General features: G+C 47.3%; 1 protein-coding gene across 1 annotated transcript in view; it reads left to right on the top strand.

Annotated features, from left to right (window-relative positions):
* The window catches only part of LOC111154317 (O-acyltransferase like protein-like), a 64,248-nt gene extending 47,807 nt beyond the window's left edge, over window positions 1–16,441 (top strand). Inside the window, exons 11-15 of the mRNA XM_022513834.1 lie at window positions 5,956–6,069; window positions 7,595–7,727; window positions 10,302–10,488; window positions 15,899–16,041; window positions 16,316–16,441. Of these exons, the coding sequence (XP_022369542.1) occupies window positions 5,956–6,069; window positions 7,595–7,727; window positions 10,302–10,488; window positions 15,899–16,041; window positions 16,316–16,441 (703 nt within the window). The remainder of the gene's footprint in view (window positions 1–5,955; window positions 6,070–7,594; window positions 7,728–10,301; window positions 10,489–15,898; window positions 16,042–16,315) is intronic.
* The last annotated feature ends 5,977 nt before the right edge of the window (window positions 16,442–22,418 follow it).

Here is a 22,418-nt window from a genome sequence, read left to right as displayed (position 1 = left end):
CCCGCGTCCCTCGGTGCTTTTGCAGAGTTGTAATCCGTGTGTGTTAATATCCAGTCTCAGCCCTTTCCACTAACGGTCTTTGTAACATTTCCGCATCGGGACATGATCCGCATACTCGTCTGTTTTCGAAGTTCCGCACCAGTTTTGTGGTTGGCCATCCAGGTTAGTTCCAGGTTGTCCTGACTCCAAATGATACCTCCAGGACAGTCTTGGAACATACCGCTTTTCCCCCTTCGTTTCCTTGGGGGCCTATTTTGAGATGGAATTACTAGGTCAAGGGGTAGGTGCTTCTTACATATTGTGTGATTCTTCTGCGGAAAGAGTGAGGTAATTTACAGTGCCCCAAGCAAGGTATCAGTGTACCTGTTCCCCACTTCGGATATTTATTACCTTAATTTTTGTTAGTTGTAGAAAAGCTGAAGGTCTTAATAATTCACGAGGAGACTTACAGCTTGTGGATTATCAATGACACACACACAAAAAAAACACTTTTTGCCGTAAAAAGTAACTTTTTATAATAATTTTTAAAGATTTCATTTGTTTGAGAAAGAGAGAGTGAGAGAGAAAGAGCACAAGCCGCAGGCCGAGGGAGAGGGAGAAGCAGGTTCTCGATGAGCAGGGAGCCCAATGTGGGGCTCGTTCCCAGGACCCTGGGATTGTGTCCTGAGCCAAAGGCAGACGCTTAACCGACTGAGCCCCCCCCAGGCACCCCTCCATGCCATATTTTAAGAGATATTTCTTTTTTTTTTTTAAATACATTTTTGGGGCACCTGAGTGGCTCAGTGGGTTAAAGCCTCTGCCTCTGCTCAGGCCATTATCTCAGGGTCCTGGGATCGAGTCCCGCATGGGGCTCTCTGCTCAGGAGGGAGCCTGCTTCACCCCCCTCCGCCTACTTGTGATCTCTCTCTGTCAAATAAATAAATAAAATCTTTATAAAAAATACATTTTCAAGAAATATTGCAAGATAATAGGATGAAGAGGGGAAAGCCATCCTTGACCCATCCCTCACTCAAGGAGAAGGGAATTCCCTGTCAATATCATGTTTATTTTTATGATCTTTTTTCTGCACAGCTTTTTATACATGAAAGGATTCTCTACCCACACGTTAGTATCTTTCTTTTAGTAGTTTTATGACATAACCAATTTCCTATATTATTTTACTTCCAAGTAAACATAATTTTAATGTGTGCATAACATTGCATTCCATGAATGAACTCTAGTTTATTTTTTATTTATTTATTTATTTATTTATTTATTTTTTAAAAGATTTTATTTATTTTTTTGACAGAGAGAGATCACAAGCAGGCAGAGAGGCAGGCAGAGAGAGAGGAAGGGAAGCAAAGCAGGCTCCCTGCTGAGCAGAGAGCCCGACGCGGGACTCGATCCCAGGACCCCGAGACCACGACCCGAGCCGAAGGCAGCGGCCCAACCCACTGAGCCACCCAGGCGCCCCTAGTTTACTCATACCTTCAACTATTGTTAAATACTTGGATTATTTCTGATTTTATGCTTTTATAAATAACAGTTTGATAGATAATTTTATGATAACTATTTGTCTCCAACTCCGATATTTCTTTAGAATGCATATCTTTAAGGGGAATTACTGGGTCAAAGGGCATGAATGTCATCTAGGCTCTTAAAGCATAATGACAAATTGCTTTCCTTAAAGGTCTATCAATATTCAGTCTGCTGGCCATCTAATTACACTGTTGCCAATATGGAACGTTAATAATAATACAAAACAAAATACAAACTTTATTATTTTGGAATGTAAGAGAACATTCATTTTTCACATCTGACTTGCAAGCCTTCAATTCCTAGGGGTGCCCCTGAGTTCCAAATAAGTATTGACCAGCCCTGCGTCATGGTTACCTGTTAACACTCTATGCAGGACAGACCTTTAAATCACAGGCTGACCCAGGATGTTGCCCATTCCATGCAAACACTCAAGCCTCCTGAGTAAGAGAAATGCATCCTCATTTTTTAAAAAGATTTATTTATTCATTTTAGAGTGAGAGGGAGAGAGAGAGAGAGAGAGCACATCTCATTTTAATTTAATCTAAGAATGAAGCACCTTAAAGAAAAAAAAAAAGGAAAATCTGCTTTTTCATACATCTTAAATACACACTGCTTTCTAACTTTAAATGTAAAGAGGGGTTTTGTTTGTTTGTTTACTAACCATTAAAAAAATGTTCCATGGCTTCCACTAAGCACAAAGGCAGTTTGCTGGGATAGTGAGTTGGAGTCAGAAGACATGGATTCATATCCTGACTGGTAAGTCCTAGCTAGGGGACCTAGGGTACGCTGCAAGGCTCTCATCTTCAATCTCCATCTCTATAAAATGGAGACGGTAGTGCTTCACATCAGGGTTGGAGGACAAAGGAAGATCAGACACATGGGAACCAGCCCAGGGCCTGCCTATAAGTAACGTGTGACCCCATGTCACTCAGCTACCTGTTATTTGAGACACCATGTCATCACCATTGTCCCCAGCTGCTGTCACCAAGTGGTCCCCTCCCAGTCTCGCAGGGACTGGGGGAGGGTGGCTGGATGAGCCACTGTGAGCATCTGCTCCTCCCCTAAACCCATTCAGGGGGGCCGTCTCCCTAATCTCTGTGCTGTCCCTATTCCACAGAGGGTCTCCTTATCTGGGCAATGAGTCTCCTTCCTTGGCTTCCTCTCTAAACACCCTTTCCAGAAGGAACTGATGTGGAGGAGATGTTAACAAAGGCTTCCCAGATTGAAGGGTCCACGTTCCTGTTGCTCAGCCTCACCCCTTCCCACACACTTCCTGCTTCACCCCTTACTAGTTCTGCTCCTCCGAGGTGGGTGAGGTGGTGTGCAGACAGGAGCAAATGCCCGACACTGGGGCGGGGGTGTCTCTCCCTGTATGCTTGCTGTGGGGAGAGCCAAGAGGTCCAAGTGTCCGCCCCCACCCACTCTCCCAAAACAAAAGCATCTGAATCGAATGGCTTATTTTCTCAGATGGGTGTTGAGGGGTGGGGAGTACAATTTTTGATATCATAACAGAACTGATAAAAGCATATGTGATTGAAATAAAATCAGGTAATAAGATGGAAATGAGATCTAATAATCATATTGCTATTTATTTTGACAATGGAGATTAAAAAAAATAAGCTCTCCTACCTTCACCCTAACCACGGATCAGGCAAGGAAGGTGGAGAGGAGGTAACGGTGGCTTTGGGCTCCTGACCAAGCTCCCCACGCCCACCCCTGGCCCCTTAGAAAGGGTGGGCTGATTCCCCGAACACTCCTGGGTTACTGATCTCTCCGGCTGCTAAGGGAGGGGCTCCCTGAGCAGGAGCTGAGACCTGCTCAGGCTCACAGGGCCTCCCCTGATGTGGACTCTCCCTCCCACAAGGCAGTTAAACCCTGAGAGCTCCCTCAGGGGAGAGGGGGCACAGCTGCGCCGACCCATTCTCTGGCACTATCACAGACCTCGGCTCTGTGCTGGACTGTGGCTCCTTGAAGGGCTCTGGAGAACTTGGCAAGTGCCTGCAGGAACAGGTGGGTCGGGTGTGAGGCCTCAGCAGGCCCGGCAGCCCTGCCAGAGGGGGAAGGGCAAGCCTCCTCAGCCTTCCTCAGAGGCGGCCTTTGCAGCACCATGTGCTGATTGCTGGTCTAGGTGTTTAGTGAGGAAAAAGCAAGAGAAATCCTCTAGGGAATCCTGGCCAGGATGCTGGGGGCTGACAGGCTTACAAGGAGGACATTCTGTTATGTCCTTCCTCCTCTTGGGCTATGGCCCCTGACTGGATCTTTTTGATGGACCATTCCTCTTGGGGGAATGGGGATTGTGGTTGGTGCTTGAAGCTCTGGGACTTTCTCAATCCCGTTGTCCCAGGAGTTGTCCCCTCAGAAAGCCAGAAAATATAACCACTAACCTGAGTTGGCAGAGGGAAGCCTTTGGCACTGGGCCATTTGTGCCATGGTCAAAGGCCCCAGTTAGTGGCTCAGAGCTCCAGAGGACAAAGGACTAACAGGAGGTAAGGCGGGACATGGTTCACTATCTCCCTGTCTGTTTGGGTCCCTCTGTGTATTCCCTTGCTTGGGCTGCTGTGACAAAGTACCATGTAAGTGGCTTGAACAACAGAAATTTATTTCCTAATGGTTCTGGAAATTAGAAGTCAAAGATCAAGGTGTCAGCAGGGTCAGTTTCTCCTGAGGCCTCTCCCTGTGTCTTCACATGGTCTAGAAAGGCACTGGTCAGATTGAATGAAGGCCCATCCCAATGACCTCATTTTACCTTAACTATCAATTTAAAGACCCTGTCTCCAAATAGAGCCACATTCTGAGGTGCTGGAAGTTGGCTTTTTGGGGGGACAAAATCCAGCCCATAATAGTCTATGTCAGGAGGCTTTATTAGTTTTACTTATATGGATGGTTAGCCAGGGGAGACTCTCTGACTCCTGAGAGGGGGTGCCACAGATTGGGCTCAAGTCCCCTAGGGAGTTAAACAAATACTTACTTGGGTGGATGTGGGTTTTTATTGGATGGCCTAGTACCTACCTAAGACAATGAATTCTTACTACCTCCCAACTCCAGACCTACTGGGGTCCTGCTTGAGTGTCCCTGTGACTTAGGACCCCCAGCTCCAATGTCAGCATCTTTCCTAGAGGCTGTCGTGGAAGGCAGATTTCAATCCCTCAGCTAGAAACCAGCCCTATCCAAGCATGTGGCCATGCAACTACATTTAGCTTCTAAATGGTGCTAGGTATAAAAGGTAGGGCTCTTTTCTTTAGAGAACACACACATCTAGAATGCCAGTAATTCAGGGAGGGCAGAACTAGATGGTCCAGCAAAAGGCATTGTAAATAGACATCATTGTTGTCATAACTCCCCAACCCATGCTCACAGCAGACATTACTAATCAATCACAGCACCACTGAGCAAACTAACACTCCTCCATTGCAAACATTAACACTAAACTAGAATTGGCACCCTGGATGAAAATCATTTGCTCCCTGCCTCACTCATGATATAGGAATGGTACCTTATCCCTTCCGTGTGAAGGACCACGGCAACTTCAAGCAGTGGAACGGGCTTGTCAGAGGCATCATCCCGGCAGGGTTGTGCCTAGACAGTCTTGCACCTGTGTTTGACATTTTTTTTGTACCACTGCAGATCGTCTTGGACCCAGCCTTGCCTTGTTCTGAGCCTGTGTCTCTAAATCTCATTTCCTGCCCCAGAACCTCCCATATACTACAGCTGGGACTCCTTCAGGACTCCTCTTGGCCTTAAACATGCGTAGTCCCAAAGTGTGGCTGCTTTGGCTTTTGTGGGCCCACCCTTGACCCATGGGGGATAGAAGACACTAGAAAAGGCTTCTTTCTTTCACCTCCCAAGACAGTTTTCAGGTGCATTTCAGAAGGCTCCATAGCACATTCTGGAAGAATGGAGCATTAGCCACCTTGATAGCACATCCTTGTATTAGCTTTCCCTGCTTCCCTGTTTCACACCCCATCCCTCATTCTTAACCCCATATCAAAGACCAACACCCAGATATTTGTCTCAGATTGCATCTGGGAGGGAGAAGAACCCCTGGATTCCCCTCTTCTGCTATTCCCTTCCTTGTGTCTCCCTGTGCCTGACTGTTATTTCTCTCCTAAATCAACCACCTCTTAGGTCCATAGAGTGCCTCGTGGGTGGCGAGGGACATTCCCAGGCACGGTCTCATGGTGAGCTGCATTATAAATTTCAGGGTGAAGATGCGGAAATTCAAGTTCCAGGTCCGAGCCAGTAAATGGTCAAGTTTAAAGGCTAACCCAGTTGTCTAACTCCAGCCCACTCTGCCAGGGCTGCCCCCACATCAGCCTCCCTCAAAGGCAGCCCCAGCAGGAAGTGCCTCTGATTGCCAAGCTTTCAAATCTTTCCTAGCCACAGACTTTGCAGTGACGGAAACTGAAGGGAGCCTCTGTCCATGTCCTCTCTTTGCAGAAGTAAACATGTCCTTGTCCTCCTCGGGGCCATGCTGTTCTTGGCATCTTTCACTGCCACAGCTCTGCTCACACTGGCTTATGCCCTTCCGGTCGCAGCTCCGTCAGAAGCAAGGTAACCCCCAGTTTCCAGCCTGCTGCTCTCACGAGCCTGCCCTCCGGAGGGCCAGGACCTCCCAGGAAGGGCTGCTCAGCCAGTGCCAGGCAGTCTGTGCTGTGTGCATTGGCTTGCGGGAAAACTGGGTGGGAAATGTTCAGCCTGGATGGGAAAGCTGATGGCGTTTTTGTTTCCAAACTTCCGAACCTTTCAAAGGGCGCTGGGTGGGGGCGTCTGCTCCGAAAGCACCGGAAACACACTGCTGCCCGTTGAAATGCTTCTCGGAGGAAAGGAGCGCCCCCACGTGGCAGTATTAGGTTTCTCCTTCGGTGGCGAACTTGGGCTTGGAAGTTATGATCCGCTGGAAAGACTGAAATTTAAGGAAGTTGGGGTTACCCCTCGAAAGTCACACCGCCTGTAAGTGGCATACTTACAGGTGTGAGTAGAACCTAGGATCTTACCCACGATGCTATTTTGCCTCCCCAGTGAGGAATATATAACATTCTTCCTTATAACCACCCTGTGTATTAAATGGGGGGGGGCGTGTGGGAAGTGGTCTGATTTCCCACTCATCTCTTCTCAGTGCAGCAGGTGGAGTGATACAGATGGAAATCAGATCCTGTCAGTCACCTGCTTAAATTCCTCCAATGGCTGCCCAGTGCTCTCGAAGTAAAATCCTTGTCTGACCTCCTCTATCACTCCCCAGATAGAGTGTGGACTCTGGACCAGTCACACTGGTCTTCCTACGTCTGCACACCCAGCCTGCTCCCTCTTCAGGCCTTTGCATTTGCAGTTCTCTCACACTAGAACGCTTTTCCTTTAGAATCCAGGTCTTGGCAGGGTTTTCCTAAAGGTGTCAGGGCAAACATCATTTCTTGATGTAAAATAGCCCCAAGCCACATCTGGCACAGGGCGTGTTATGTATTTGTTAGGGGAATGAATGAATGAATGAATGAATGAAGACACCCAGGTTTTTTGACCAGGGGAACACCATGCCCTTCCCGTCATGTCATGTCTTCTGTGGGCAATGCCAGGTGACAGAGGAAGAGGCTCGTTCCTGTCTAGCTCTGCGGTTCTCAATTCTGGAAGCACGTGAGACTCACCTGGGGAGCTTTTAAATCCACCAGTGCTTCCAGAAACCACCATCTGAGACCACCTGAATCCCAGTCTCCAGGGATGTGGCCCAAGCAATCAAATTCTGTAAGAGCTTCCACGAAGAGGTTAACTCCTGAGAACCAGATTTTTAGAGCTATCCTGATGTACCCAGCTACCAGAAACAACTTCTTAAAAGGAACACGGTCATCATAGTTCCTTGGGATCCGGCGGGGGGTGGGGTTGCTGAAGGGAATTTGGAATTTTAGCAAGCCAGCTGTGACCTAAGACAAGGTTACTGTTTGGGGACCATTACTGAGGAAACGAACAAATGTTCCGAACCCACATTTTCCGTTGGATTTGCCAGTTGCACCAGTGGACATCTGAGAGATTCCTTTTTTCAGCTCCAGATCAAAGAGACCCTTTTGCCTTCCATTCTTGTGTTTTTCAGTGAAAATGTGACTGTGTTATATTTCTCCGAATATTACACTAAGCCCTACTGCAGATATGGGCCGTTCCTCGTGGGCCTCTTTCTGAGCATTTTCATGCATCAAAACCATCAGGCAAACATTCTTAAAACCAAGGTAAGCTTGCCTCATACCTCACTGTAAGGGCTGGGTCTTCTTGGGACTGGAGTGGCCCATTTGGCCAGACTCGTCAAAAGCCACAGCCAGGAGTCAGACTGCTCAGTACTTTATTGGGCTGTGGTGTGTTAGCAGTGTTTCCTGGTGCTGGAGAATAAGAGTGACCTTATATTTTTGCCGGAGCCTGATTCTCTACTTTCCTCACTGAGCTGGTGTTCTACCTATAGGAGGCTTGGTACAGACCCAGAGAATTCACCGATATTGGAAAAACCCACCTATTGAGTTTGCATGGGCAAGGTCCTCTTCTGGAAGGGAATGGTTATGTTTAATAGCACAAGCTCCTTGGTTTCTATAGACAGGATTCTTGGTCAAATTCAAGGGCTCCATCTGGACATCGGGACACAAGGTATCTAAGGGGAATGAAGCTGTCACTTTGTCTTCCAGATAAAATTGCTTCCCTGGCTGCTTTGTGGCTAATTGTTTTGGTTCGCTGTCTGACCTCATTACTCAAGCCAGAATCCTGTGTTCATCTTTGATGTGTCCTCCTCATTGAACCCTCCTCCCAGGCAGTCCTCCACCAAGCCCCTTATTGTTTCTCCTGTCCAGCTAACCTCGCTGAAGCTCTTCCATCTCTTGCCTGGACTTCTTGTCTTGTCCATCTCAAATCCACCCTTGGGGCAATCTGTTTAAAACACTACCTTGGCGTTGCCCTTGAACAGTGCAAATCTCTTCATATGGCTTTTCATTGACCCACAAGACCTTGAGGGTAGACCATGTCTTACTTGCCTCTGAATTCCCAATGTCTGGTTCTGAAATCACTGAAGACACTTAGTAAACACTTCATTAAAATAAATTAATTATTAATTAATTAAAATTAATTAACAATTAAAATCACTTAATAAACAAATGAATGAAGGATAATGTGCTTTTCAGTGGATGAAGGGCCAAGAATACCTTTGAACTATTAGGGTACAGTGATAGCCCCAAATCTCCTCTGTTAAGCCCTACCTTTGTTTGCCTAGGTCTTGTGGGTCCCTCACCTAGATGCTCTGGAGAAGAGGCCCTTGTCCTTGGAAAATCTTGTGTTGCTCACAGAAGGAACAGGAGATAGGGCTTCACTAGAGAGAATGGTTGTAACAAGGGCTATGTGACTTTTCCTATAGTTTGGAGTTTCCCCTGAAAATGCAGGGGATTTTGTAGATTACAACAGAGTGCCATTAAAGAGATGCTTCGGTGTCATCCAGGTTCCAGGGTGTCCAGGGAGCTGAGGGGAAACCCAAGATGACACAGAGCATTTGCAAACACTCCGGGCATTGAGTCCGGACCAAGGCGTGTGGAGTGAGAACACAGGTCAAGCTGATCTGGAGAAACAAGGTAGAAGGGATGTGTAGACCAAGTTCAAAACTCTAGAAGCCAGAAAATAAGAACACAGAGTCCAAGCTGGAGGCAGCCGGGGCCGATATCCTGTGCTAGGAATGAGATGAGGTAGGGTGCATTATCAGTGAAAGAGTGAAGGGCATCCCAGCCCAAAAGATGGGGCTTGTGGAGAGCTCCCTGACCCCCCAGGAAACGCCTTTCCTCCCATGTAGCCAGAGCCTAGCGCAGCAATTGGAGGCCAAGGAGGGGAGAGCTTCTCTTTAAAGACTAGACTGTGGACTGAGAAGATGCTAGTTTGGTTCAATGGAGAGGTCATCATAGCAACTTGGGAACTGGGACAGAGAAGCAAGAGAGATTCTTAGAAGACAGGTGTGAGTCTAAAAAGGTCAAGTGAGGTAACATAAGATCTAAGATCTTGAACTGGGCCTGGCAATAGAATTTGACCCATGGGGCTCTTCTCTGAGCTGGAAAGTTCTCCATTCTCCCACTCCTGCTGCCATTTCATGGCCCCGATGACAAGTTTACAGCCCAGGCACAGACCGTGTGCCGGAAGCCTTGCCTTGTTGGTGGGCACAGAACCAATCCAGGAGCCTTTTTAGGTTAAGGAACAGAATGGGAGGTCATTCTGTTCCTTAACCTAAAATCTTTTCTTTTTTTCCCTTCTTTCAGTTAATAGTTATTTGAGATTCATAGCAAGTTACAAAAATAGTACAGAAAGTAAAAAGAAAAAAAAAAGTACAGAAAGTCTTGTGTACCCTTGACCTAGGTTTTTTCACTGGTAACAGGCAACCAAGAAATGGACATTGGACATTGGACACTGGACAGTGCATAGGTCTTGGAGCCACCAGTTTTATGCTCACTCATTTGTGTGTATATAGTTTTGTGCAACTTTAGCACATGGAGAGTTGTGTAACTACGATCACAAACAAGGTACACAACTCTGCTGTCACCACAACGATCTCCCTTGTGCTAACTCTTCATGGTCACGTGCCCCACCCTCCCCTACCCCGCCCCGAACCCCAGCCCCTCAGAACCGCTAGTCCAAACCTTCTATTTTAGTCAAAGTTGGGACCGATTGAGGTTTACAAATAGACACCTAAAGTGACACTAATGAGAGGAAAAACTGAATTCGTGTAAGAGGAAGTAAATACGCAATGTCCAGAACGGGCTTGATCCGCGTCTCTCCCTTCCTTGTAGGCTCAGGCCGTGCTGGGGTGGATTTGCGCCCTGTCCACCCTGTTCATAGTGGTCGCTCTGGCATACGTGGTGGATGACAGCCTGGCCACCTCCTCACCCGTCGTTGCTCTGTACCAGGCCCTGCACCGGACCCTGTGGGCGGCGGCCGTGGGCTGGGTCATGCTGGCGTGTCAGGAAGGCTACGGAGGTATGATGCCGCTGGGGCTGTTCTTAGGGGCTCATGCTGTGTCCCTTTAAAGGCGACACACGTGGAAACACGGCGTACACAGAAGGGCTTTCTTATTTGCTGGAGTGGCTGGTACGGACAATTTGTTCGTATTCTGGGGAGAGAAATGCTTGCATATTCTGTTTTAGATTTTTACCCTGGTTTATGTACAAATGCAGGTTCCGAAAGGAAAATCTGCAGCCTTTCTCCAGATTAGAAATGTATATTCAAGTCACCTGACATTTCCCCCTTACTTTTCTGCTTGGCACGAGGTAGGAGCTGGATGCTTGAGTGTCAGAAAATGGCAGGAGAACACCTAGCAAGAATCATCCAGAAAAGGTTCTGGCCCCACACTGCTCAGAAGTCCTAAAGCAATGGAGGTAGAGCCAGGGGGAGCCATGACCTCTTTCTAACCTAGTGAAATACTCAGGAGGGGTTTCCAGGTGGGCCTGTGAACCTAACCCAGTTAGCCTCAGCAGAAGTGTTTGGAAATCATAGTTTAAGGAGAAAAATTCCAAGAACTGCAGATTGAGCACAGGCTAATGCCGGGCCCCATGGAGAACTTCACCCACACGATCCCGGGTGACCCTGGTAGTACCGCTGTGGGCAGAACTATCAGGAGCTGTTTCTTGGTGAGAAAGACGGCACCTGGCAATGAAGGAACTCACGAAGGTCACACAGCTCAGTAGTGGCTGAGCTAGAAAATGAAACCCAGACCAAGGGCAAAGCCAAGGCCCAAAGCCCATGACCTTCATTTCTGTACAACATACCCCTCTTAGATGTTTGATTGGTAAATTTGTTTTTGAATTTGGTGAGTTTATAACGATGCGGGATTTGTCCCTTAATACTTAATAGTAAAAGCTTTTCCTTATATGGAGAAATGACATTAACAAAGAAATAGGCTACATTCTCTCTGACTGATGGATTTGCCTTTCTGGGTAGCTGTTTGAATCACATGACCACACCTAACATGGTTCTCATCCAGTGACAATGACCCTAAGCTGTCTACAGAGCCTCGGAACACAAGCAGTTAGTTCCCCCCGGCCCGTGATCGGGGGGCCAAACATCATAGCATTCCTGTCTAATGTAAGAAGTCATGCTAAATGAAGGTTAACCTGCTAGAGGGAGTGACTCGGGTCAAGTTAGAAGATTAATCGAATTTGCGGCATTATCGTCACGGTGGAGCTAGTAAGTACTACTGGTTATTAGGCTGAGTGTGGGTGATACCTCCCTTCATCCAGGGATAGACAAGCCCTTTGGTCGTTCCTGGGAGATATTATCTCTTCAAAGTGTGTTGTCTGATCAGTTAGCTGATCACAATTATCTAGGTGTGACTGGCGTTCTAGCTTTGCACCTCTGACACTATTTTAAGATCTCAGGATTGGTTAGTAGGTGAAGGTAGGAGGTGATAGGCAAGATACAATTCTAGAAAATATGTATCCACCTGGTGACCTTTGGAAAACTATGTCTATAAAGGAACATTTGAAGAAGCGTTTTGCTGAGACTCTCGGGGTGTGAGGGGATCCCGATGGCTCAAATCATCTGTCGCCATCTCAGTCAGAGCCAGTTTAGACCACAGGGTCTGGTTCCGTGCAGAGCCATGTTGTGTTGAGTTGCCAGAGTCATCTTCTGACATTCACTCCTCCGGTTAAAACCTTTCAGGGCTGCCCTCTCTCCTCCAGCAATGGTCCTCTAACTTTAATAATATATGGACTCATCTCAAAGGAATAAATAGCCTTTAAAACCCTTGTATTGGCTTAAATTAAATTTTAATTCTAATTTTACCTAAACATGAACAAACATAAAGCTAAGACACAAATTTTTATGGGCTTTTTTTTTTTTTTTTTTTTGACAGAGATCACAAGTAGGCAGAGAGGCAGGCAGAAAGAGGAGGAAGCAGGCTCCCTGATGAGCAGAGCTCTGATGCGGGGCTCAATCCCAGGACCCTGGGGTCATGACCTGAGCTGAAGGCAGAGGCTTTAACCCACTGAGCCACCCGGGCACCCAAATTTTTATGTTTATAGCACACAAATTTATAAAGCTAAAACAAATTTATAAAGTAACCATAAAAATGGGGCACCTGGCTGGCTCAGTCTGTAGAGTGTGTGACTTTTGATCTTGGGGTTGTGAGTTCAAGCCTCAGTGGAGATTACTTAAAAATAAAATCTTAAAAAAAATAATAGAGTAACCATAAAACTATAAAACCAATAAAATCTGAATTAACAGCATTAATTTAATGTGATTAATAATTGACTAGAGCTTGTGACATGAACAGGATATTTTTTGCTTTAGAAATGTACTTTTGGTGGCGCCTGGGTGGCTCAGTGGGTTAAAGCCTCTGCCTTCGGCTCAGGTCATGATCCCAGGGTTCTGGGATCGAGCCCCGCATCGGCGCTCTGCTCAGAAGGGAGCCTGCTTCCCTTCTTCTCTCTCTCCCTGCTTCTCTGCCTACTTGTGATCTCTGTCTGTTGTGTAAACAAATAAAAATCTTAAAAAAAAAAAAAAAGAAATGTACTTCTGTGTTGGGTTTACCTGGCTCTTTGCTGACTTAATTTTTCTACAACTACATTGTTAATTCCCCAGTAATATCTTGGTTGATCTTATCCCCTGGCATTCACTTGGGGGCAAATGAGTCTGGTCTGTTAGTCCACTTCTATTTATTCACTCGATCTCATAAAATATTTACCAAATGCTTGATTTATGTCAAGCACTGATATGCAGGGGCTATAAGCAACAGACAAGAAAAAAAATCTCTCTCTTGTAGGAGATCACAGAGAGTAGGGGAAGTAGAGAGACCAGGAGACTCTAGTGAGCCGAATAATGGTCCCCAAGATTTGAGGTCTTATTGGAACCTTATAGATATGGCGGCAAACATGAGATTGGAAGATGGGGTGATCGTGCTGGCTTATCCAGGTGGGCCCGAAATGCAGTCACATGTATCCTTAAAAGAGGAGAGCAGAGGGAGAGTTGACAGACACACAGAGGAGACAGGGATATGGAGATAGAGCAGAGCGTTGAAAATGCTGATGTTGACAGGAGTGGCCACAAGGCAAGAGTGCCAGAAGCCATGGAAAGCTGGAGGCGACAAGGAGTGGGTTCTCCCCTAGAGCCTCCAGAGGGAGAGTGACCGTGTCAACACCATGATTTCAGCCAGTGCTACTGGTTTTGGGCTTTTAGTCTCCAGAATGACATGAGAATCCATATTGGTTATTTCAAGCCACCATGTTTTTGCGATATGTTATAGCAGTCATCGGAAACAAATCCAGAGCCATAGCAAGTAAATACATTTATAATATAATTCAAGTGCAGATGCATGTAGGATTAAGAATAAAGCAGGACTCAGAGCGTGACTGGAGTCGGGGTGCATTTGCAGGCATCGTGGGCAGAGGGAATGGTGTGGCGGAGGTCTCAAGACGGGAATGAGCTCAGTGGGCAGGGGAACAGCCAGAAGGCCAGGCAGATAGCAATCAGGATCAAGGTGGGAGAGAGATGGGAATGAGACACAGAGGAAGGCAGAAGCCAGGTCTTGCAAGGATCTTCACGGCCATGGGGAAGAATCTGGATTTTATTTTAAACGTCATGTAACATCATCTGACCTGTGATTTGAAAGATTACTCTAAATGTTGCGTGGGGACTGTAGGGCAGCAAGAAGAGCAGAGAGACCAACAGATGTGTCAGGAAGCTACTGTAGAGGTCCGTGGAGGAGGGGTCTGTGGTGGATTTGATGAGGGGGTTTGCAAGAGGAGATGGGGAGAAAGAGTCCGATTGAGATAGATAGTTTCAGAGATAGAATGGATGTGCTCTATGGAATATGGGAAAAAGAACAGAGTCTGGGATGGCACCAAAGATTTTGTCCTGAGCAACTGAAACCACTTGATTCATTACTGAGCACTCAAGATGAGGCGTGTGGAAAAGAAAGACAGAGCTTCTTTTCTTTTCTCTTCTCTCTCCTTTCTTTCCCTTTCTTTCTTTTCTTTCCTTTTCTTCTTTCCTTCCTCTTTACTTCTTTCTTTCTTCCTTCCTTCCTCTTTCTTTCTTTCTTTGTTCTTGGCTTAAAACAACAGAAATGGATTCTCTCATAGTTCTGGAGACTAGAAACCCCAAATCAGGGTGTTGGCAAGGTCCTTCCAAAAGCCCTGTGGGGATCTGTTCCTTGCTCTCTCCTGATCCCTCCTTCCCCTGTGGCTGCCGGCAAGCCCCAAGGTCCCTGGCCTGGGTGTGGGTCACCCAGTCTCTGCCTCTGTCTTCACGTGGCTTTCACCCAGTTCCTCTCCTCTGTGTGTTTGTGTCTCCTTTTCTGTCTCTTATAAGAACACTCATTTCTGGATTTGAGGCCCACTCTAATCCAGGATAATCTCATCTTGAGTTCCTTACCTTCGTTCCATCTGCAAAGACCCTCGTTGCAAATAGAGCAAGGTTCCAGATGGACATAGCTTTGGGAGAACACTCTTCAACCCTCTGCAGAGAACAGGAAGTCCTGTGCAAGAGGGATGTATCCTTGCACTTAATTTTAATTAATTTAAATTAAATAACCCAAAGTGGGTTGCGGCTATCATGTGGGACAGCACAGTTCTGGAGTTAGAGCAGGTTATGGAATATTTGTCCCAAAAGGGGCTAGAAGCTGACCAAATGCAAGCCTGTCTATGACAGATGACAAGTCTGGGGCCTGGCAATGCCACTGCCTTGTCCCAAGGCCCAGTGGCTCCTGTGTTGCCCCTGGAGCCAGAACCAAAGCTGGGGGAAGGACTTTGCACCTCGTTTTACACGTGCATGTTTTATGCTCCAGGCGATTGTAAACTCTATATTAGCATTTCTCATTTTTCTCATACTCCTGCAAAGGGAAGTGCTTTTTGTTTTTTGTTTTGTTTTCATTTAGGACTCATTCCCTTAAAAAATGAGAAGAATAGGGATGCCTGGGTGGCTCAGTGGGTTAAGCCTCTGCCTTCCGCTCAGGTCATGATCTCAGGGTCCTGGGATCGAGCCCCACGTTGGACTCTCTGCTCAGCAGGGAGCCTGCTTCCTCCTCCCTCTCTGCCTGCCTCTCTACCTACTTGTGATCTCTCTCTCTGTCAAATAAATAAATAAAATCTTTTTAAAAAAACGAGAAGAAACTATCTTACAGGCTTTTTATATGTATTAAATTACCACAATGCATTATTAGATCCTATATATGTGGACACTAGGTACTGGGATTTTAGCAAAAGTAGAAAAAAATCTGGCAATAAAAATGCATGTGAAATTTGAAAAAAAAAAACAAAAAACGAGAAGAATAAAGACTTTCTTAGAGGACATTCACAGCCTTAGGAGTGGAGTCCTGAGGGAGCGGGGATGGCCCCACAGAGCAGGAGAGACGCTCCCCGGGCCCGAGAACCGCGCTGTTGGTTCCCTCCAGGTCCAGTGAACCGGCTGCTGTCTTGCCAGCTCTGGACGCTGCTGGCCAGCATCAGTTACGCCTGCTACTTGGTGCACCCTATCCTCATCGTGCTCTACAATGGGCTTCAGGAAACACTGATTCACTACACTGACACCAACATGGTGAGTGCATCCCTGCTCGTGGCTCGGGGTGTGACTCTCTGGTCTCTTCTCTGCTGGACTCCCAGAGCCATCCACTGGCTTGGGGAGAAGCATGTTGCATTGTTGCCAGAGCCTGATGTCCTTTGTTTTACTGGAGGGAGGGCTTCAGAAGACTTTCTTTGATGGCATTTATTCTAGTTTTAATGCTCAGGGTAGTCTATTACAGATCCATTTCGTCTGGTAGTAAGGAGTCTGGTAGTAAGATTGTATCCCCTCTGCCCCTTTTTCTCTACAGTTCTATCTTTTCTCCGGACACTGTTTGCTGACCTTCATCGCTGGGCTGGCCCTGACGCTGTGCATAGAGAAACCGTGTCAGGAACTGAAGCGGCACCTGCTGGGACCAACACCTGCAGGGCCGTGAACAAACATTCTGGTAAAACCGGGAAGAGTGGATGGGTTTGTTCTGCTGGTGATGAGCAAAAGCAGGCGTGGCCTCATTTATGTAACAAATGTTTGTCCCCCTGTCAAGGAGTGTGAATCTGATTTTGTGACTGTTTAAGATATACAACTTCTCTGTGCTTAATTCATGAAAGAGTATGAGTGTTTGCTATATAAAAGAGTTCTGTGACAGCCTATTTACTAGCATAATAATCACCCTCTGATGTACCTTTTCAAAAAAAAAAAAAAAACAAAACAAAACAAAACCTGGACTTTTGGGGTCTCGTCCTCCATGTATTTTCTCTACTAGTGATCACAGGAAAATAGCAAACCTCGTGAATTTAATGTCATTTGGGTTATAATGTTCCCTTTTCTTGGTAAAATCACAGCATGTAGTTTTCACGTCACAATCGTGTTATAGATTGTAGACTTGTAACTTTGTCCTGGAGCCTCAGAATTGTATGACCCACTAGAGTGTCCAGTTCATGAGTGCATGGTGACAGGCCTTCCAAACATTATCTGTTTTACAGTGTGGTCCCTGTTAGGGGTTGAATGTGTCCACTGAAAAAGATACAAAGTCCGAATCTTCTAGCATCTTAGAATGTGACCTGTTTGGGGGTTCGGGTTTTACAGAGGTGATCAAGTTAAAGGGAGTTCATGGGGGGAGGCAGCCCTAATCCAAGGTGACTAGCATCCTAATAAAAAAGGGGAAATCTGGACATAGAGACAGATCTGCACAAATGGAAGAAAGGGTGAAAACGTACAGAAATAAGGTGGCCCCCACAAGTCAAGAAACACCAAGGATTGCCAGCAGACACAGAAGCTAGAGGAGGCAAGGAAGACCTCTCCCCCGGAGCCCTCAGAGAGAGCACAGCCCTGCCGAGACCTTGAGTTAGGACCTCAGCTTTCCAGAACCATGAGGGGGTACACATCTGTCCTGGTAAATCAGCTAGTTTGAGGTGCTTTGTTACAGTAGCCCTAGGAAAGGAACACAGTCTCTCAACAAAACTCCCAACAGAGAAGGACAAGACCCTGGTGAATGGCTTCCATCCCAACCCCTCCGTTTCCAGCAGCGAGGCCTAGAAACGCAGAGCTTTATAAGACTAGGGTGTCCAGATTGTCAGACTTGTGTTCCTCTCCGGGTGTGTGATTTCACGCTAACTGTCCCTACTCACATAGGCTTAATGTCATGTTTAACAACCCTCTCGTGTACTTAAGTATCAAAGGATTTGTTAACCATCATGGGCTACAAGGAGCTAATGAGCACGGAATGCTCCCCATCTGTGTGCACTATTTCTCTCCAAGAGTATCTGTTAGGAGGACCACTGGGGGTGAGGAGGGCTGCTAACCTCAAATCCTTCGAAAGGGCAGTTGACAGCTAACCTTGTCATTTTCTTTTCTTTTTCTTTCTTTTTTTTTTTTTAAAGATTTTATTTATTTATTTGACAGAGAGAGATCACAAGTAGACGGAGAGGCAGGCAGAGAGAGAGAGAGAGAGAGAGAGAGAGGGAGGGAAGCAGGCTCCCTGCTGAGCAGAGAGCCCGATGCGGGACTCGATCCCAGGACCCTGAGATCATGACCTGAGCCGAAGGCAGCGGCTTAACCCACTGAGCCACCCAGGCGCCCTAACCTTGTCATTTTCTGGCTTACTCTGGGGACCCACATCTCCCGGAGGCCTGGTCTAGTCTGCTGATAGCATCTGATGCGAGCGAGGAGACAAGCCTGGCGTGTTCAGGGTCTGTATTAGAAAGCACCAAGTTGGCTCTCTGGGTAACCCCTGAAGTTCATGGAGTTCCTTGGGAGCCCCCTGGTGGCGGACTTGGCACACGACCCCCCTCAAACTTAGACCTTAGAGCTCTTGAGGGTGGGTGGAGTTTACAGCAGGAACACTACAATCTGGACAGACCCCAGTGGGAAATGACTCGCCTGCCAACGTTGCTGGGCAGTCAAATTGCCCAGTGCTTCTAGTTATGAGGCCAGCAACCTGGGGCCCATGTGGGGAAAAAAAAAATAACCTCTCCACTATTGCAATTTCATAAAATATAAAGTAGGGACAGAGAAATCCAATTTTGTTCTAGCTTTTGTTTCGGTCTGGAATTCCCTAGGAATTTAAGATTTATAGACTATGGGGACCTTCTCTGGATTCTGAAACAAGCTGTAAAAGAGCAAATGACATTTATGAGACAGTTGGACATTTGAACACCGCCTGGATATTCGATGATATTAAGGACTTACTAATTTTTTAATGTGATGGTGGTATTGCGGTAATTTTTTTTTAACAGTCCTTATGTTTTAGACACATACTGAAATATTTGCAGGCAAAATGATAAAATCTGGCATTTGCCTCAGAATAATATCAGAAGGAAATGAGATAGATAAAACAAGATTGGGCATGTAGTGATCATTTTTGAAGCTGGGTGATAGATATGTGGCACCTCATTATACTTTTTTTTTCTATTTTTGTATAAAAAACTCAAGCAAATAATAATAATGATAAACTCACACAAATTTATAGAGACAGCAGCATTGGTATAGAGTAAGCATCACCTGACGGGGGCCTCCTCTAATTCTCCCTAAATTCTGAAATCTGTGTTTCATCCCCACATACCAGCCCATGGATAAAAATAGGTCATATTGACAGTATAGTCACCCGCGGCAGATCTAAAGGAACTCCAGCCCCCCTTAAGTTCCTCCTGACTGGTCTTGGGAGAGTCTAGGAGTATCTTGCTTGTCTTGTAAACACTGGACTCTAAGTCCTTTTTAAATGGTGCAGGCTCTCCTTCGAGCTGTGCCCTCCCCAGCCTTGCCCTCAGACTGCTGAGAGCTGGGCGGGGGGCGGGGGGGGGGGGGGGGCGCCGCCCCCCCCCCCCCCCCCCCCCCCCCCCCCCAAACCCCCCCCCCCCCCCCCCCCTCTCCGGGGGGGGGGGGGGGGGGGGGGGGGGGGGGGGGGAGGCCGTGCCTCCTACACCTGTCCCCACTCCACTCTCCAAAGCATGCCGCCTTCTCCTCCGCCTTCTCTGGGCAGGAGGTGGGCCGGGCTGGTTCTGTGCTCAGGCCACTGTGTCCATTCACAGCACAAATGATCTCCACAAGCGGCACAAACAGATAAGTCCCCTCTGCCCGCCTTGTGCCGTCTGTGTCGTCTCGTTCAGGTGTTGGTGCAGTGCTGCTAACGGCTCGGGGTGTTTTTATAGAAACTGCTCTTGCAGATTTTCCTTGTTGTAATAGAGGTCGTTCTCCCTTGGATACACTATGAGTCTGTGGGCGCTGGGATGGAGGGTGATCAGAGTGGCAATGTCCTCCTCTTTACATTTCCACCCTGTTCGCCACTGGCCCTGACCGCCGCGGCCGGCACGCAGCAGGTGTTCAGTACATGGCCGCTGAAATAGTGACGGAATCAATCCCTTGACTTTTTTTTTTTTTTTTTAAAGATTTTATTTATTTATTTGACAGAGAGATCACAAGCAGGCAGAGAGGCAGGCAGAGAGAGGGGAGGAAGCAGGCTCCCCTAGAGAGCAGAGAGCCCGATGCGGGGCTCGATCCCAGGACTCCGAGATCATGACCCGAGCCGAAGGCAGCGGCTTAACCCACTGAGCCACCCAGGCGCCCCTCAATCCCTTGACTTTTTAAGGGGAGTTCTCTTCCAGGAGGCTCCTCGCACACACAGGTGGGCACCTCTCAACCTCTCACCTCTCAACAGGTGGGTCTTAGATATGTTCGGTTTTCTAAGAACCTTTCCCCCAAATGGCCCAACCAGACCCCAGTTCCGCGGTGCCAAAGTACTTAAAAGGGTGAGAAGCCTTTACTACAATAGTCCATACACCCCAACTGGAACTAAAACAATGCTGTGCTCCTATAGACTCAGAGGCAGCCATTTTTGGTGGCCCACCGACCTTCACGTCCCCTCCTCCCTTCCTAAACCAACTCTGACGTTCTAGCACTGCCGTACCCAGACACAGGAGAAGACTCATACTCAGCAAAAGCCAGCTTTGGGCCCCTTCGTGCTTCGGCCCGTGATTGGCCCAAGTGTGGTCATGTGACCCAGCTCTGACCAATGAGACCTAAGGAGCCATGTGCCGGGGACTTCTGGGAAAGATCGAGACGGGCGGGGCTTGGGGGTGTGAAGGAGGAAGCGGTTCTGGTCTTCCATCCTTAAGTGCGGGGTGGGTGTGGTGCGGCTGGGAGTTGCGGCCGCCTCCTGTGAGAAGGGAGGCGGCAAGGGGACAGGCTGAGGTTGATGCCGGGACTGGGGGCTGCCTGGCCCCGCTGAGGACGCAGACACTGTGCAGCCGCGCGGTGTCGGGGTGTGTGTGCTGAAGGCTCCCGAACCCCAGCACGCAGGTCTCCACCGTCCAGGGAGGGGTCTGGAAGTTGCTTCCTGCAGGATTCTGACTGGCCTAAGACGGAACCCATCCTATATATGGATATAAAGCCTCTCCCCCAAATGTCCTCGCCAGTGAGGCTCACTGTGGACGTGTTCGAACCATAGGCTCAAAGGAGGGTGACCACCTCGTCCCCATTTGCCTGGGATTTTGTCAGTGTTCGCACCGATCTCCCGTCCCCGCACGCAGCGCTCTGTCCTGGGCAAACAGGGGTGAGCGTCCCCTTGAGCACATGTCCATCCGTTATTTTATTTATTTGTTTTTAAGATTTTATCGATTCCAGAGAAGGAGGGGCGGAGGAAGAGGGAGAGGCAGAGAATTCCAAACAGACGCAGCCCTGAGCGCGGAGCCCCAGGCCAGACGCGCTCTCAGCACCCTGAGATCATGACCCGAGCCATGGCCTGAGCCAAAGCAGGACTCCGACGCTGCACCGGCCGAGCCGCCAGGCGCCCCTCCAGCGGCTTTCTACTTTCTCGCTGTTAACGGTGAGCAGAGAACCAAGGTTCCCGCAAACCTGGGAAAGGGCTTTCACACCTGGAAGACTGAGTCTAAGAGGAACACGTAGAGCCAAGGAATTTGGAGGGAACGAAGAGGTTTCTCGGGGAAAAGCAAAGCTTCCGGAACTATCGCTGTCGTCGAGTGGAGGGCAGAGACCGCCTCCGGTAGACAGGCCGAGACAAAGAAGTGATTGTTCTTTCTGTAACGCATTCAGTCGGTAACCAAACATTTCCAATAACCCCCTGTTTTATTTATAAGGACTTCAGGAATATCAACAGGAATGTCAGAAATCCTGTTTGGAGGGAGCTCTCATGTCTTCAGGCTGGGAAGAACGGCCTGGGGCTTCGTTTTGCTTTGGATTAAGGGACAAAGGGCTGGATATTTCAGCAGATTGTGGAGTATGGATAATAATGTTTTCGTTACTTAAAATGTAATAATGTTTATGTTTTTATTAAACATTATGTAATGGTTATGTTTTTATTACTTAAAATGTTAATCAAATTTTTAAAATATATTGATTATGCCTAGGAATGTATTAATATACGCTTTTAAGTAACAGAAGTTTATGTAGTATTTCGTTTCTATTAGATGAGCTCACAAAATCATGTGTGATCCTGCTCCTTTTGTCCCTATGCTAATCAGTTGAATTTTTTCTTTTTTTTAATTTTAATTTTTTAAAGATTTTATTTATTTATTTGAGAGAGAGAGAGAGAGAGAATGAGTGGGGAAAGGGACAGAGGGAGAGGGAGAAGCAGGCTCCCCGCTGAGCAGGGAGCCTGATGTGGGGCTTGATCCCAGGACCCCGGGATCATGACCAGAGTCAAAGGCAGACACTTAATGACTGAGCCACCCAAGCACTCTCTTTTTCTTTTTTTAAATTGAGGTTATAATTTATAAAAACGTATAAAATTGTACACTTTTGTGAGTTCTGACAAATGCAGTTTGTCGTCACCACCATGAGCAAGGTCTTGAATTCCATGACTCCACAAAATTTGGGGGCCTTCTTTATTGTCAGTCTCTATTCTTACTCCCAGCCCTTAGCAACCATCCATTTTCCATCCCTACACTATTGCCTTTTCC

This window comes from Enhydra lutris, unplaced genomic scaffold (genome assembly GCF_002288905.1).
Source record: "Enhydra lutris kenyoni isolate GAN:26980312 unplaced genomic scaffold, ASM228890v2 scaffoldscaffold36, whole genome shotgun sequence".
NCBI lineage: Eukaryota > Metazoa > Chordata > Mammalia > Carnivora > Mustelidae > Enhydra > Enhydra lutris.
Note: the sequence above shows the minus strand (reverse complement) of the source record. Positions and strands in the feature narration are given on the sequence as shown.